At 36.5% G+C, this 19,318-nt stretch overlaps 1 protein-coding gene across 1 annotated transcript in view; it reads left to right on the forward strand.

The window, feature by feature from the left end:
* The window catches only part of LOC138692258 (serine proteinase stubble-like), a 230,119-nt gene that overhangs the window by 164,593 nt on the left and 46,208 nt on the right, over positions 1–19,318 (forward strand). Inside the window, exon 4 of the mRNA XM_069815418.1 lies at positions 5,548–6,502. Within this exon, the coding sequence (XP_069671519.1) occupies positions 5,548–6,502 (955 nt within the window). The remainder of the gene's footprint in view (positions 1–5,547; positions 6,503–19,318) is intronic.

Consider the following 19,318-nt stretch of genomic DNA (forward strand, 5'->3'; position numbering starts at 1 on the left):
GATTTGTTAACCTGTGTTATTCCTTCTATCCTCTATTTTTTTCTTATCTCTTCATTCCTCTTGTGTTGTAATAAAGAATATCCCACCACTGATCTTAGGAACTTCATTTCTGATGCTTCTAGTCGTCTTTTGTCTCTTTCTGTTAAGGTCCATGTCTCTGCTGCGTAAAGTAGTACTGGAAGGGCTACAGTTTTGTGGAGTTTTAACTGTGTTTCTTTCGTTGTTCTTTTCCCTAAGCTCCGTCTAATTGTTCCAAATATGCCTTGAAATCTATGCGTCTTTTCTTCGATATTTATTTTTTTTCCATATAAGAAACGTTGCATCCTAAATATTTGAAATTACTAACTTTTTGAATAATTTTGGAGTCAATAACTATTTCCGACCTTTTATGCTGGGTCCCTATGAAAGCCAATGTTTTTGTTTTAGTGTATGATGTTTTAAAATTATAACCTTTGGTTATTTGACTCAGTTTATAAGCTCCACTTTGGAGGTTATTTTCTGTAATACACCTTTCAAAATTGTTGTGTTCATTCTTGTAAAATTACGAAGTACGTGGGAAGGAATACATCTGAATTCCTCCAAAATAGTGTATGATATTTTAAAATTATAACTTTTGGTTATTTGACTCAGTTTATAAGCTGCACCTTTGGAGGTTGTTTTCTGTAATACACCTTTCAAAATTGTTGTGTTCATTCTTGTAAAATTACGAAGTACGTGGGAAGGAATACATCTGAATTCCTCCAAAATAGTGTATGATATTTTAAAATTATAACTTTTGGTTATTTGACTCAGTTTATAAGCTGCACCTTTGGAGGTTGTTTTCTGTAATACACCTTTCAAAATTGTTGTGTTCATTCTTGTAAAATTACGAAGTACGTGGGAAGGAATACATCTGAATTCCTCCAAAATAGTGTATGATATTTTAAAATTATAACTTTTGGTTATTTGACTCAGTTTATAAGCTGCACCTTTGGAGGTTGTTTTCTGTAATACACCTTTCAAAATTGTTGTGTTCATTCTTGTAAAATTACGAAGTACGTGGGAAGGAATACATCTGAATTCCTCCAAAATAGTGTATGATATTTTAAAATTATAACTTTTGGTTATTTGACTCAGTTTATAAGCTGCACCTTTGGAGGTTGTTTTCTGTAATACACCTTTCAAAATTGTTGTGTTCATTCTTGTAAAATTACGAAGTACGTGGGAAGGAATACATCTGAATTCCTCCAAAATAGTGTATGATATTTTAAAATTATAACTTTTGGTTATTTGACTCAGTTTATAAGCTGCACCTTTGGAGGTTGTTTTCTGTAATACACCTTTCAAAATTGTTGTGTTCATTCTTGTAAAATTACGAAGTACGTGGGAAGGAATACATCTGAATTCCTCCAAAATAGTGTATGATATTTTAAAATTATAACTTTTGGTTATTTGACTCAGTTTATAAGCTGCACCTTTGGAGGTTGTTTTCTGTAATACACCTTTCAAAATTGTTGTGTTCATTCTTGTAAAATTACGAAGTACGTGGGAAGGAATACATCTGAATTCCTCCAAAATAGTGTATGATATTTTAAAATTATAACTTTTGGTTATTTGACTCAGTTTATAAGCTACAACTTGTTTTCTGTAATACACCTTTCAAAATTGTTGTGTTCATTCTTGTAAAATTACGAAGTACTTGGGAAGGAATATATCTGAATTCCTCCAAAATAGTGTATGATATTTAAAATTATAACTTTTGGTTATTTGACTCAGTTTATAAGCTACACCTTGTTTTCTGTAATACACCTTTCAAAATTGTTGTGTTCATTCTTGTAAAATTACGCAGTACTTGGGAAGGAATACGTCTGAATTCGTCCAAAATCTTGTTTTGCTGATTCTATACTATTTCTAACTGTATATCGTAGATCTAAATATTTCATTTTAAGTGTCCCCATTAAAGAAATCTAGTCGTGTCATATCTGAGCACTGTGTTAGGCATCTTATTTGTTCGTTGGTTCCAGTCCATCTTTGTGAGAATTCCTTGTCCAGATATTCACAAATAACTGCTGTATCGTGTGCAGGCGCACCATCCTGCTGGAGAACATCTGAAGTCTATCTTGAAGAGGTAGTTCTGACAAGAATTCAACTAGAACATTTTGAAGAAAAAGCGTAGTTGCATGGCGGCTGTTAAAGGTCCTTAATAAAAGTATGAGTTCATCTAAAATACAACACCACACATTGGTACTTCGCACTTGTTGATTGGTTTCTAGCACTCAATGGGGATTTTCTACAGCCCAGTAGTGTGCATTGTGGCGATTCACTGTTCCATTGGTACGAAATTTTGCTTTACATCTGCATAAAACTTTAGGTACGAAACTGGGATCATTTATTTTAACCATTACTTCAAAAACAAAATTCAAACATCTCATAATCTGTATTTCCAAGCCCTTGCACTAAACGTAACTTGAATGCATGCAATTTATACTGTTTCGAAATTCGATATACTGAACTTTTGAATACCCCTGATTCTTTTGCAGTGTCCCTTATGGACTCCTGTAGGTTTTGATCAACAAACGTCAGCACTGCTACTGGATTACCATCATAAATCACTTTCTCCTTATGTCCTGCTTGTTTGTTATTTGGTAATCCTTTATCACGACGAAGTATTTGTTCAAATCTGTCTTCGTTTTGAATAACGTTCAACATAGTTTGCAACTATCTCGTGAATTTTTCCTGTGCTCTCCATAAATTAGCATCATATTATCCTCATATTCATAGCTTGAAAACATGTTGCAGCGTCTTTTAGTAACAATCAAATGTTATAAAAACAATTCTTTTGTTGCTATAGGAACATAATGGAAAATCTAATTAATATTTGTACTGAAATAATTTTTTAGAAACTTGTGGAAAGACAAGAAAACTGCCACTAAAAGTAATGTTTTCCTACAGTGAGTGCAGAAAATGTCTTCTGCTTTTTCTCGCCCAATTTCCACACTCTTTCTAATAAATGCATCTACACAGGAACATATTTCATAATTAACACTTTATTAATAATAATATTAGAATGAAACGTTTCTACAGAGATTTACAATTGAAGAGTAATGGAAAAAGCTATTACTGAAATAGTATGTGTTTTTCTTACCAAAACTGGTAAAGGAGAATTATCACCATGGATGCAGTCAGCTTTTCCTACTTTTTCATTAGGAACAGCAATCAATTTTGCAGTAATATTCTGAATTAAATGATGACATCATCCTTAAGAGAAATGTGACTTCGATTGTTTTTTTTAGTGTAAGTTACCCTTCAACTATTATTGGTGGATAATAGAAATAATAATCGTAAAATCTTTGATTTCATTTTCATCACCAGAATCCATTATTTTTTAAGCAAATTATTGAAATTGTGACTACAGAATTACATTTCCTATTCAAAACACGAGGACTGTTGTTTACATCAACAATATACTATTGTTGCCACGAGATCACAGCTTTCTAGAAACGTATATTTCAATATACACGTGTCTTCGAGATAAAATATGAAGACTGTCATTTTGATATATATATATATATATATATATATATATATATGTACAATTTTTTTTCCTTTCCTGTTTAATTCTACAAGTTTCGTAGAAAAATAGCGTGTAACACACTTTGCGGAAATGACAATTGTAAAATTCGTACAAAATTCGTACAATTAGAGCACCAGTAAAGCAAGTGCTCTACAACTTTCATGCCCATTTTTCAGTACTCTTAGAGCCCTTTCCGTACCTGTATTACTGACATTACAGCACATTTACTTAGGAAGACCATATTGATTTTGTTTGCAAAAAAGTCAAGAATATTATTTTCTTCTGCGAAATTTAAAAATGTATGTTACATGCTCCCTTCCATATGCTACAGATTTACTTTAATAATTTATATTAAAGTCAAAGAGATGTTTTATTTCATATGCTACAGGATCATTTATTAAAGTCAGTTACATGTTCATTTTCATATGCTACAGAGCCGTTTATTAAAACCAGTTACATGTTTACACCTTTTCTTTCTTATACTACAGGATCATTTATTAATGTTAGTTGCACGTTTTCTAATACTACAGGATCATGTATTAATGATAGTTACACATTTTCTTTTTTATACTGCGGGATCATGTATTAATGATAGTTACACGTTTGCTTTCATATGCTACAGGATCATCCATTGAATTCAGTTACACGCTTGCTTCCATATGCTACAGGATCATCTACTGAATTCAGTTACACGCTTGCTTTCATATGCTACAGGATCATCTATAGAATTCAGTAACACGTTTGCTCTCATATGCTACAGGATCATCTATAGAATTCAGTAACACGTTTGCTTCCATATGCTACAGCATCATCTATTGAATTCAGTTACACGCTTGCTTCCATATGCTACAGGATCATCTACTGAATTCAGCAACACGCTTGCTTTCATATGCTACAGGATCATCTATAGAATTCAGAAACACGTTTGCTTCCATATGCTACAGCATCATCTATTGAATTCAGTTACACGCTTGCTTCCATATGCTACAGGATCATCTACTGAATTCAGTAACACGTTTGCTTCCATATGCCACAGCATCATCTATTGAATTCAGTTACACGCTTGCTTCCATATGCTACAGGATCATCTACTGAATTCAGTAACACGCTTGCTTTCATATGCTACAGGATCATCTATAGAATTCAGTAACACGTTTGCTTCCATATGCTACAGCATCATCTATTGAATTCAGTTACACGCTTGCTTCCATATGCTACAGGATCATCTACTGAATTCAGTTACACGCTTGCTTTCATATGCTACAGGATCATCTATAGAATTCAGTAACACGTTTGCTTTCATATGCTACAGGATCATCTATAGAATTCAGTAACACGTTTGTTTCCATATGCTACAGCATCATCTATTGAATTCAGTTACACGCTTGCTTCCATATGCTACAGGATCATCTACTGAATTCAGCAACACGCTTGCTTTCATATGCTACAGGATCATCTATAGAATTCAGAAACACGTTTGCTTCCATATGCTACAGCATCATCTATTGAATTCAGTTACACGCTTGCTTCCATATGCTACAGGATCATCTACTGAATTCAGTAACACGTTTGCTTCCATATGCCACAGCATCATCTATTGAATTCAGTTACACGCTTGCTTCCATATGCTACAGCATCATCTACTGAATTCAGTAACACGCTTGCTTTCATATGCTACAGGATCATCTACTGAATTCAGTAACACGCTTGCTTTCATATGCTACAGGATCATCTATAGAATTCAGTAACACGTTTGCTTCCATATGCTACAGCATCATCTATTGAATTCAGTTACACGCTTGCTTCCATATGCTACAGGATCATCTACTGAATTCAGTTACACGCTTGCTTCCACATGCTACAGGATCATCTACTGAATTCAGTAACACGTTTGCTTTCATATGCTACAGGATCATCTACTGAATTCAGTTACACGTTTGCTTTCATATGCTACAGGGTCATCTATTAAAGTGAGCCACGTGTTTGGTCCGCAGGCTACAAGATCAGCCCGAAGCCGTGCGCGGTGAACGGCCTGGAGGGCACGTGCATGTTCGTGTGGGAGTGCATCAAGACGGAAGGCCGGCACGTGGGCATGTGCGTGGACACCTTCATGTTCGGCAGCTGCTGCGCACACGACGCCGAGCACAACGACGTGGCCGGGGGACACCCCGACGTCCTCTTCTCGCCTCCTAGTCACCCCCAAACCAATCGCCCTCCCACGACCCAGGGGGGCTCCGCACTAACGCATCGACCTCCTGGGGGCAACGCCTCTTTCATCACCCGGCCCTCGGGTGTAACACTCACGAACCGTCCACAAGTGAGCCCTTCCGTGTTCACATTAACGAAACGACCCCCCGGGGGGAATACTACCTTCATCACCAGCCCCTCGGGGGGCATCACACTAACGAACAGCCCTTTCGGGGGAACCACAACATTAACGAACAGTCCCCCAGGGGGTACCACATTAACGAAAAACCCGTCAGAAGGTACTACATTAACGAACAACCCCTCAGGGGGTACCTCGACAATTACGAACAGCCCTTTAGGGGGCACTTCGATACTCACGAATAGCCCTTCAGGGGGCACTTCGATATTTACGAATAACCCTTCAGAGACCACTTCGATATTTATGAATAGCCCTTCGGGGGTAACCTCGACAATTACAAAAAACCCCTCAGGGAGCACTTCGACTTTAACGAATAGTCCCGTAGGGGGCACCTCGACTCTAACGAATAACCCCACCGGGGGCTCATCGACACTAACAAATAGGCCCTCTGTGGGATCCATCAATAATCGTCCTTCCGGGGGCACCACGATACTAACGAACCGCCCCCCAGGGGGCACCACGTTCCTGACATCGGTGGGCAGCGGTCAACCAGCCTTTGTGTCCAAGCCCACCTTCACATCCCGTCCGCCACAACCATCAGGGGACGCCTCTAGTCCGCCAAGGTGAGTTATGGACAAAGTCCATCTGCATGAGACAGTTTTAACTATAGCTTTTAGTGTATTATATGGATAATTGAGAAAATAGTTTTTAAGTATCATCATCATCATAATCATCATCAAATCATCATCATCATCATCATCATCATCATCATCATCATCATCATCATCATCAGCAGCAGCAGCAGCAGCAGCAGCTTTCGAACATATGCCATGTGGCCTGTTACGGACCCGATCCATCTTTTTCACTTATGACCTTTCTGCAATTAATATTATTTTTGGCAAGGTAAATAGGAAAATAAAAAGAGACAAATACATAATATTACTTTATATTTTAGAGATTTTTGTGTACGATAATGACATCCCTTTTCGATCTGTAATTATCGTACGAAAGGGTAACCAACGTACAACCTGGTAAGCTTGCTCAGAACTCATACGATTGTTGGCATTTGGAAAGATATAAACATATTAAAACAAACAACATTTAGGCGGGAACATCGGTTCTCTTCAGTGTTGCCAGACCTACTGATTTTGCTGTAGATCTGCTTTTTTAGAAATCTACTAATCTACTGCTGAAAATCGAAAAACTGTACAAATGTCGTGATTTTGTCCTTTCGCAGCTTATTTTCAGCAAAACCTTATTTGAAATGCAACGGAAACGCAAGCTCCCTTTAATGAATTACAGACCACAGGCAGACTTTCTTAAAAGTCTTGCACAGAATTTGTCTGAATCTGTATTTCCTTAAAAAAAGCACGCATAGACATAACATTAAACGTACCAAATTACACACTAGCGTGCTACACAACTACCCCAGTCACCGACAATGAACACAAAGACTACTTGCCGCACCTTGAGAATCTCTGACAAAATCATCTTACTTACCTACAAATGCTTTTGTAGAACGCGGAGGTTCATTGCCGCCCTCACATAATCTCGTCATTGGACCCTATCCTGTGCAAGATCAATCCAGTCCGTAGAATCATATCCCATCTCCCGCAAATCCATTTTAATATTATCTTCCCATCTACCTCTCGGCGTCCCCAAAGGTTTTTTTCCTTTCGACCTCCCAACTAACACTCTATATGCATTTCTGGATTCGCCCAAACGTGCTACATGCCCTGTCCATCTCAAACGTCTGGATTTACTGTTCCTAATTATTTCAGGTGAAGAATACAATGCGTGCAGCTCTGTGTTGTGTAACTTTCTCCATTCTCCTGTAACTTCATCCCTCTTAGCCCCAAATATTTTCCTGAGCACATTATTCTCAAACACCCTTCATCTATGTTCCTCTCTCAAAGTAGAGTCCAAGTTTTACAACCATATAGAACAACCGGTAAATAACTGTTTTATAAATACTACCTTTCAGGTTTTTGAGAGCAAACTAGATGACAAGGCTTCTCAACCGAATAATAACAGGCATTTCCCATATTTATTGTGCGTTTAATTTCCTCCTGCGTGTCATTTGTATTTCTTACAAGATATTTGCGTTTTTCCGTCTCTTCAAGGGATAAATTTCCAATTTTTATATTTCCATAAAGTACTATGTACGAAATGGAAATGTAAAAACTGGAAATTTATCTTTTGAAGAGGTGGAAAAATTCAAATACCTGGGAGCAACAGTAACAAATATAAATGACACTCGGGAGGAAATTAAACATAGAATAAATATGGGAAATGCCTGTTATTATTCGGTTGAGAAGCTTTCATCATCCAACCTGCTGTCAAAAAATCTAAAAGTTAGAATTTATAAAACAGTTATATTGCCGGTTGTTCTTTATGATTGTGAAACTTAGACTCTCACTTTGAGAGAGGAACATAGGTTAAGGGTGTTTGAGAATAAGGTGCTTAGGAAATATTTGGGGCTAAAAGGGATGAAGTTACAGGAGAATGGAGAAAGTTACACAACACAGAACTACACGCATTGTATTCTTCACCTGACATAATTAGGAACATTAAATCCAGACGTTTGAGATGGGCAGGGCATGTAGCACGTATGGGCGAATCCAGAAATGCATATAGAGTGTTAGTTGGGAGGGCGGAGGGAAAAAGACCTTTAGGGAGACAGAGATGTAGATGGGAAGATAATATGAAAATGGATTTGAGGGAGGTGGGATATGATGATAGAGAATGGATTAATCTTGCTCAGGATAGGGACCAATGGTGGGCTTATATGAGGGCGGCAATGGACCTCCGGGTTCCTTAAAAGCCAGTAGGTACTTCATAATGATAACATCTCCTTTAACATTGTGGGCATACGGAGTTGTTTTCTATGTCAGTTACAGCTTTAAAGAGGCTATTTCATAATGACAACATCCCCTTTAATATTGTCGGTATACTGAGTTGTTTTCTATGCCAGTTACAGCTTTAAAGGTGCTATTTCATAATGATAATATCTCCTTTAATATTGTGGGTATACTAAGTTGTTTTCTATGCCAGTTACAGCTTTAAAGAGGCTATTTCATAATGACAACATCTCCTTTAATATTGTCGGTGTACTGAGTTGTTTTCTATGCTAGTTACAGCTTTAAAGGTGCTATTTCATAATGATAACATCTCCTTTAATATTGTGGGTATACTAAGTTGTTTTCTATGCCAGTTACAGCTTTAAAGAGGCTATTTAATAATGATAACATCCCCTTTAATATTGTCGGTATACTGAGTTGTTTTCTATGCCAGTTACAGCTTTAAAGGGGCTATTTCATAATGATAACATCTTCTTTAATATTGTGGGTATACTGAGTTGTTTTCTATGCCAGTTACAGCTTTAAAGAGGTTATTTAATAATGATAACATCCCCTTTAATATTGTCGGTATACTGAGTTGTTTTCTATGCCAGTTACAGCTTTAAAGGTGCTATTTCATAATGATAACATCTCCTTTAATATTGTGGGTATACTAAGTTGTTTTCTATGCCAGTTACAGCTTTAAAGAGGCTATTTCATAATGACAACATCTCCTTTAATATTGTCGGTATACTGAGTTGTTTTCTATGCCAGTTACAGCTTTAAAGGTGCTATTTCATAATGATAACATCTCCTTTAATATTGTGGGTATACTAAGTTGTTTTCTATGCCAGTTACAGCTTTAAAGAGGCTATTTCATAATGACAACATCTCCTTTAATATTGTCGGTATACTGAGTTGTTTTCTATGCTAGTTACAGCTTTAAAGGTGCTATTTCATAATGATAACATCTCCTTTAATATTGTGGGTATACTAAGTTGTTTTCTATGCCAGTTACAGCTTTAAAGAGGCTATTTAATAATGATAACATCCCCTTTAATATTGTCGGTATACTGAGTTGTTTTCTATGCTAGTTACAGCTTTAAAGGTGCTATTTCATAATGATAACATCTCCTTTAATATTGTGGGTATACTAAGTTGTTTTCTATGCCAGTTACAGCTTTAAAGAGGCTATTTAATAATGATAACATCCCCTTTAATATTGTCGGTATACTGAGTTGTTTTCTATGCCAGTTACAGCTTTAAAGGGGCTATTTCATAATGATAACATCTTCTTTAATATTGTGGGTATACTGAGTTGTTTTCTATGCCAGTTACAGCTTTAAAGAGGTTATTTAATAATGATAACATCCCCTTTAATATTGTCGGTATACTGAGTTGTTTTCTATGCCAGTTACAGCTTTAAAGGGGCTATTTCATAATGATAACATCTTCTTTAATATTGTGGGTATACTGAGTTGTTTTCTATGCCAGTTACAGGTTTAAAGAGGCTATTTCATAATGACAACATCCCCTTTAATATTGTCGGTATACTGAGTTGTTTTCTATGCCAGTTACAGCTTTAAAGAGGCTATTTCATAATGACAACATCCCCTTTAATATTGTCGGTATACTGAGTTGTTTTCTATGCCAGTTACAGCTTTAAAGGGGCTATTTCATAATGATAACATCTTCTTTAATATTGTGGGTATACTGAGTTGTTTTCTATGCCAGTTACAGCTTTAAAGAGGTTATTTAATAATGATAACATCCCCTTTAATATTGTCGATATACTGAGTTGTTTTCTATGCCAGTTACAGCTTTAAAGGGGCTATTTCATAATGATAACATCTTCTTTAATATTGTGGGTATACTGAGTTGTTTTCTGTGCCAGTTACAGCTTTAAAGAGGCTATTTAATAATGATAACATCCCCTTTAATATTGTCGGTATACTGAGTTGTTTTCTATGCCAGTTACAGCTTTAAAGAGGCTATTTCATAATGACAACATCTCCTTTAATATTGTCGGTATACTGAGTTGTTTTCTATGCCAGTTACAGCTTTAAAGAGGCTATTTAATAATGATAACATCCCCTTTAATATTGTCGGTATACTGAGTTGCTTTCTATGCTAGTTACAGCTTTAAAGGGGCTATTTCATAATGATAACATCTTCTTTAATACTGCAGGTTTAAACTAGTAGTTGATACAATGTCGTTAAATAACCAAGTAAAAAACACGACCATGATGTTATGGCGCGGGACCTAACCAACAGTGATTCTGTTGTTAAATTGTTGTTTTATTTAACGACGCTCGCAACTGCAGAGGTTATATCAGCGTCGCCGGATGTGCCGGAATTTTGTCCCGCAGGAGTTCTTTTACATGCCAGTAAGTCTACTGACATGAGCCTGTCCCATTTAAGAACACTTAAATGCCATCGACCTGGCCCGGGATCGAACCCGCAACCTTGGGCATAGAAGGCCAGCGCTATACCAACTTGCCAACCAGGTCGACGTGATTCTGTTAAATGTATAATTCCACTGTTCATGTACTCTTATCAGCTGATTCCAAAAATGAAGTCAGAAACTTCGTCACCTACCATTTTTTTAATCATTTAATTTTTTCGCACTTAATTCCATATACTGTGCTAACGTGCCACCGGCGTATATCAGTCGACTGAGTGCTTGCCTGCCAATCCGGATTTGCGTTTAGGCCTGAGTTCGATTCCCGCTTGGGCTGATGACTTGGTTTTTCCGAGGTTTTCCACGACGGTAAAGCGAATGTCAGGTAATCTATAGCGAATACTCGGCCTCATCTCGCCAAATACCATCTCGCTATCACCAATCTCAAAGAAGCTAAATAACTGAGTTGCCGATACAACGTGGTTAAATATCCAACTGGAATAATAAAAAACAAGCTAATGAAAAGAAATTTCTCTGTTTACTATTGGTTTAAATATTAATGATTTCGACTTCTAATCATTCTTGCCTGTAAATCACAATCAACAGTAAAAGACTTCATACTTCACCTACTACACTAATTTATTTCTCAGTTCACAGTTGACTTGAAAGTTTCCTTATTGAAACAACCTTCATTACGTGTTTTCCTTACAGTAATAAATAATAATTCATTATTGGGGGTAATACATAGCACAAATTGGTTTATTTGAAATGTCTAATGTTTTTTTACATCAAACCATCCGAATAATTTTTGTTGTATCTGTACAGAGTTTTTAAGGAATCAATGCACAATATTATTGCTTTGCTGAAAATAGTTTTGGTAGTGTTTTGGATACGTAATAATGACATCAGGATATGCAATGGACTCCTCACACCTGTTCCGCCTCATGTTTAACCAACTCTATTATTAACTGTTTGGCTAAAAGAATCCCACCATATGCTTTTTGAAACTTACGGGTTTAATAAAGTGCTTTGTATGGAGTGTGGCATTGTGTGGGGCAGAAACTTTGACATTACGACGAAGTGAAGAGAAGTGAATAGAAGCATTTGGAATGTGGATATGGAGAAGAATGGAACGTATGATGTGATCAGAAAGAATAAGAAATGAAGCTGTGTTGGAAAGAGTTGGTGAAGAAAGAATGATGCTGAAACTGATCAGAAAGAGAAAAAGGAATTGGTTGGGTCACTGGCTGAGAAGAAACTGCCTACTGAAGGATGAACTGGAAGGAATAATGAACGGAAGAAGAGTTCGGGGCAGAAGAAGATATCAGATGATAGACGACATTAAGGTATGTATTAACGTTTGAAATGGCGTTTTTTTTTACTAAAATTTTCTTTGTAATAATGTTAGCTGCAAAATCCTAGTACAGAGCATTGTACGCATAAACAGCAATAACTCAGTGAAAGAAATTTCAAAATTGAGTAATTTTTAGAAAATATATGTCATTTTGAAGAAATAGAATAATTTTTAATTAATCATTTTTTTTAAGGAATCAAAAAGTGAAATTGAAGTTTCTGATATATGGTTATGTTAGTCTACTTTCATATGTTGTCTGATAAATATCTTAAAAAGGTTGGTTAAAAAATGTAGATTTTCCCCCAAAACGTTAATACATACCTTAAGATATAGGGATCATATTAGGAAACAAAGAGGAAGACAGAGAATAGAAAAGACTAGAGAAAGCTGGGTTTGCAGTAAAAGACCTGCCCTTGAGCAGAAAACTAAATGAAATTAAATTAATTATAGTCTATATATTCTAATTATATTTTTAAAAGTCATCATTACTTAAAAACTCTGGGTGATTAAAAAATTTTGAAAGAGATTTAAAATCATCGCAAAAAAATAGATAAGAATGAACTATTCTTTCTCTCTTAGCAGACAGAAGACCTAATTCGGTTGATGAGTCTTGTTAATTAGTTAAATCTATCTACGAAATGATGCTTTAGTCACAGTTTTGAATAATAGAGACGCCAAGTACCACAAAGCAGAGCAATAATAAATGAAAAGTATATAGGTTAGAACACGACACAATTTTATACAAAGTCTTGCTGGTCGATCATTGTTCACGACCACTCGGTGTTCTGAAGACGATGTTCATTTGTTTAATCACAATTTCTCGCGAAGCCTCCGTAACGACCTCTCGTGAAACCGCGGTTTAGAAAGCTTGCTTTACTGTAGTATTACATTTCCTTCGTTAAGAACAACAGTAATTGAAATACTTCTGTGCATCATATTTTATAGCACATTGATTGAAGTCTACCTCAATAAGTACTTCAGGGGTGTCAACGCGTCCATCGCCGTAGCTTCTGGAGTCGATCTTCAGTTGTTTTTATGCATATCTATTAACTGAAAAAAATTATCTTCAAATTTTCACTTCTAGACATAAATAACTGCGTAATTCTTGTAAATATATTTCAAGCACTAAAAAAAAATCTCTCAAACTATTATGCACTAAAAATATGATTTGTCCATCAATGAATATTATATATATTATTACAATGTTTCACCAGAAAAAAAACAAAATAATGGCATTTGAAGGTACAAAGCCTAGCCGAAGCAAAATTGTTGTTGAAAATGTGATTTTAGAACAAATAAATTCCTTTTCGTACTTAGGATATATCATACGAAGGGGAGAATATGTAAGCAGAAAAATTAACAAATTTTTACAAATATTAGGACTGCTAAACCATACCCTAAAACCAAGTTTAGTACAGAAACATTCCAGAATAAAGCTATATAAAACCCTTGCACTACCAACTCTCCTCTATGGAAGCGAAATTTGGGTTCTGAAACAAAGAGATATCAGCAGATTAAGAGCAGCTGAAATGAAATATCTGCGACGAACTGCAGGATACACACTTCTGGACCACAAGAGGAACGAGGATATACTGCAGGAACTTAACATGCAACCATTAGAAGAAAAAATTACAGAATACAGAAACAGATGGCTTGAACACATTTCTCGTATGGAAGCTGGCCGGACACCCCAATAAATGCTAAAATACCACCCTCAAGGACGACGACGACCTGGACGTCCACAGAAACGTCTATTGGATCCTGTATAGCTGGAACCGAAGCAGGCCAACAATGGCGTAATTTCGTGCCTGGAATATGATGATGATGATGATGATTATTATTATTATTATTATTATTATTATTATTATTACAATGTACCAAAGTAGATATGATAGTTCCGTGCAGAAATTCTGCGTCATCATATGATGAAGAATGAGTGGAACGGAGAAAAATTCTCTCCGGCACCGGGATTTGAACCCGGGTTTTCAGCTCTACGTGCTAACGCTCTATCCACTAAGCCCGGTGCCGGAGAGAATTTTTCTCCGTTCCACTCATCCTTCAACATATGATGACGCAGAATTTCTGCACGGAAATATATATACTTCGGTACATAGATATATGATATGCGAAAAATAATCACTTAGTGATTTAAGACGGCGCTTATTCCGTCAGATCCCGGCCACTTAGTCACTCATAACGAGTGCACCTCTGCACATGTGTGGACATTGTGCCACTGTCATACATATATGACAAAGTGCATGAGGGTAGGCCACTAGAGGGAACCCAAGACGTGGAACATAAACTGAGAGTATTCAATCCGACATCGGGATGGGAATCCGGTGTGGCTTAGTGGATAGAGCGTCAGGACGTATAGCTGAAAACCCGGGTTCAAATCCCGGTGCCGGAGAGAATTTTTCTCCGTTCCACTCATCCTTCGTCAATGAATATTATATTTACGCTCAGTTGGAACTTTTACATGGAGGAACATCTTATTAATAGACTAGTATGACAACTTTAAAGTTCATATTAACTTTGGCCTACTGTGCTCCCATATGTGACGATTGTCCAAGTTCAAACGATGGCGTAAAAATTATAAACCATATGCCTTCCTCAGTGCTAACAGACTCAGATCTCATCCTAGACAAGTATCTGATAAGCGTCAGGGCCCAGAGTTCCAAACCCTTCCTCTATCAGCATCAGAAACACGCATTACCCCAAATACTTCACCTCAGCCTATTTTTACTTTTACGGATGAAATGAGGAGGAGATGGAGAGTCTTGGTGAAATGATAGAGGGAAACGGATGTACACCGAGAAAAAACACTCTGCTAGTCTGATTTGTCCATCACAAAATCCACCACGATCTGGCAGAGGCGTCATTAACTGGACAAGGGGGTGAAAGATAATAATAATAATAATAATAATAACATTAATAATAATAATAATAATAATAATAATAATAATAATAATAATAATATAAAGGAATTCAAGAATGGATATCAGGCAAGGGTAAATGTTCTCCTGACGAGAATATTGTACGAAATGGAAATATAAAAATTGGAAATTTATCTTTTGAAGAGGTGGAGAAGTTCAAATATCTTGGAGCAATAGTAACAAATATAAATGATACTCGGGAGGAAATTAAACACAGAATAAATATGGGAAATGCCTGTTATTATTCGGTTGAGAGGCTTTTATCATCCAGTCTGCTGTCAAAAAATCTGAAAGTTAGAATTTATAAAACAGTTATATTACCGGTTGTTCTGTATAGTTGTGAAACTTGGACTCTCACTTTGAGAAAGGAACATAGGTTAAGGGTGTTTGAGAATAAGGTGCTTAGGAAAATATTTGGGGCTAAGAGGGATTAAGTTACAGGAGAATGGAGAAAGTTACACAACACAGAACTGCACGCATTGTATTCTTCACCTGACGTAATTAGGAACATTAAATCCAGACGTTTGAGATGGGCAGGGCATGTAGCACGAATGGGCGAATCCAGAAATCCAGAGTGTTAGTTGGGAGGCCGGAGAGGAAAAAACCTTTAGGGAGGCCGAGACGTAGGTGGGAAGATAATATTAAAATTGATTTGAGGGAGATGGGATATGATGATAGAGGCTGGATTAATCTTGCTTAGGATAGGGACCAATGGGGGGCTTATGTGAGGGTGGCAATGAACCTCCGGGTTCCTTAAAAGTCAGTAAGTAAGTAAGTAATAGTAGTAATAATAATAGAATAATACTATTAAAGAAAAATATGAGGTCTGTACTACTTTTGATACTAAAATATTCCACTTTTATAAAAGCTCAGGAAATGAAAGACGAGCTAGTCAATGACTTTGCTCAAATGATTACCCTTTGCTACGTTAGTGGTCATTACCTATTGTAAATAAAAGTACATGTTTCTAATTAAAATTAACATTTCTTTATCAGCAAAATTGTTTGTTCATTTATTCGCACCTACGTCATATTAACATCAAATTCATGTCAATTACGTATCGTGTAAGTAGGAAAAGAAGTTAAAACTAGGCCTGTGTGTGAAGACTGGAAATGTAATGTACAGTGGGGTAAACTTGACTATTAAACAAAAGAAACCATGATGTCAGCCGTATTTGTGATTTACATACAACATTAAAAAGGTACTTAAGAAATGGGGGAAAAAATAATTAACTTTAAAACTATGTTCAGTGCATCTGATGTTATGGTTTAATTTTTTATGGTCAAGTTTACTCCGGTTTACGGTATGGAAAATAGTTAATTTTAGAGGAAATATGGAGGGAGTACGCCCTTCGATATATCTTATAATGTCCTCCCTAAAAAATCTTGTCCTGCTCCAAAACAAAAACTGAAATGACGTTCTTGGTACACTGAAGTTCAAAAGTACCTGATACTACTAGTCGATAATGATCGATAACTATCTATATATTTCTTAGCCTAAATCATCTAATAAAAAAGGACAACATACAAAACTACACCAAATTTCTAGGACTTTTCTAGGACAGTTTAAACATGAGAAAAACATATCCAATATATGTGCTCAAAGTTACCAAGAGTTATATATTTATTAAAGAAATTAGTGACTTGCGTTTCTCAAAATTATTTAAGATGTGCCTACTTTTCATACTTTCAGTCGATAATCCGATATGCCTTAATTTTCTGGGGAAATGGTACCAAAATTGGGAGTGTCTTGATTTTGCAGACAAAAGCCATTAGAATTCTATGTCAATCAAACTATCTTGAACATTGTCGACAACTTCTCATACAATCACAGATATTAACAGTCATAAAAATATTATATATATATATATATATATATATATAAAACCCAGTCCTTCACATTCGACATAACATAGACAATTACTCATTAGTAGCCAATATACATGATCATGACATTATAAATAGTGAACAAATTGATATTCCGTACTGTAAGTTACGTAAGACTAGTAGGCCTACACATTTTTCTGTCACGGGAATGATATTATATAATATAAGTTTCCCAGTCAATATTAAAAGTTTCCAATCAATAGTTTCAAAACTAGATTTTATAATTGGCTTTTAATTAATTCTTTTTTACTTCGTAGATGAGCTTTTTTTAACATATATACATATGAATTTGTTTTTTAATAAATAGAGTTGTCTATCTACATTTAGTTACAAATAATACATTAAGAGTGAAGTGTTTTCATCAATTTTTATAATACCAAAATATTTTGTGTTTCCATTGTTCTAATTAAACTTTACTGTTTTAAATTATATGTATTTGTACTACGTTTTTTTACCTTCTGTATTTGTGACGAAGTCTATCACTGTTTGTCTAATACTTACTTACTTACTGGCTTTTAAGGAACCCGGAGGTTCATTGCCGCCCTCACATAAGCCCGCCATTGGTCCCTATCCTGAGCAAGATCAATCCAGTCTCTATCATCATATCCCACCTCCCTCCAGTCCATTTTAATATTATCTTCCCACCTACGTCTCGGCCTCCCTAAAAGTCTTTTTCCCTCCGGTCTCCCAACTAACACTCTATATGCATTTCTGGATTCGCCCATACGTGCTACATGCCCTGCCCATCTCAAACATCTGGATTTAATGTTCCTAATTATGTCAGGTGAAGAATACAATGCGTGGAGTTCTGTGTTGTGTAACTTTCTCCATTTTCCTGTAACTTCATCCCTCTTAGCCCCAAATATTTTCCTAAGCACCTTATTCTCAAACACCCTTAATCTCTGTTCCTCTCTCAAAGTGAGAGTCCAAGTTTCACAACCATACAGAACAACCGGTAATATAACTGTTGTACTGTTTGTCTAATGGCTTAATAAATTGAATTGAATTGATAATTTGTTGGTATAAATATGGCTTCTCGAGTTATTACTTATATCAATAGAAGGCGAAGATTATAGTCAGTGTTGGCAATCGCACGTAAATATACCCGCATTATAGAATTCAATTTTTCATACCATTCTACTGATTGTAAAAGAACGCTGGGTTTGGTTGGAAACCGCTGATACTGTCAATTATGAGAATAATTCATGCTTAATCTACATAATCATTTTCCCTGACACTTTTTTATCCGCTCCAATATTGGTGCCATCTATTGAAAACTAGTAGAACTATTTCAAAGTTTCTCAATTGTTATATCTTTGGTTCCGATTTATCCCGTGATTATAGTCGCGTCGCTGTTATTCCCGGCGTGACTCCTCCTCTTTGCTTACGTCTTAGGAAGTCAAGGCTCTATAAAGTCTAGGTAGGTAGTATCGTTCGCCATTTTTGTTCTTTCGTTGTCGAGCTACCGGACGAGGAATCTATTTGCCGCACCGTTAAACATTATCATGTCGTAGCTCCTATGATAATAGATCAAACGCACTGTAATTGAGCGGCAAATGACGTCCTCGTGTGCTTTCTGCGAACGCCAACGAAAGAGCTAAAATGGCGGGCGATTATATTAAGTGTTTATCGAGCCTTAGGAAATCCGTAACATCTTCATCAGCGAATCACAAGACGCACACGTTTAAATGTAGCCAACCTGCAACGCGATTGGCTGCCGGAAATTAGAGCGACGGGACTATAGAACATTGCTTACATGATCATAAAGATCTTCGAACGCCAATGTACTAGACCACGGCTCGAAGCTGGGCCACCTGGGTAGAAGACCAATATTCTTGCCACGGACGCGGCAGACCGAAATCCTCTCTGTGCATCGCAGTGCGGGAATAGGAAGAGATGGGGGACTGTAAACAACACAACGGGACCACACGTGTTAGGACGGATGCAGCGGGATTCGAAATGTTTCCAGCGTGGCTGGCGTTAGGGTGTGGTTGACTGCCCGCCACACAATGTCTCATTGTTGGC

Source organism: Periplaneta americana, chromosome 16, assembly GCF_040183065.1.
Source record: "Periplaneta americana isolate PAMFEO1 chromosome 16, P.americana_PAMFEO1_priV1, whole genome shotgun sequence".
In the NCBI taxonomy this organism is placed as follows: domain Eukaryota; kingdom Metazoa; phylum Arthropoda; class Insecta; order Blattodea; family Blattidae; genus Periplaneta; species Periplaneta americana.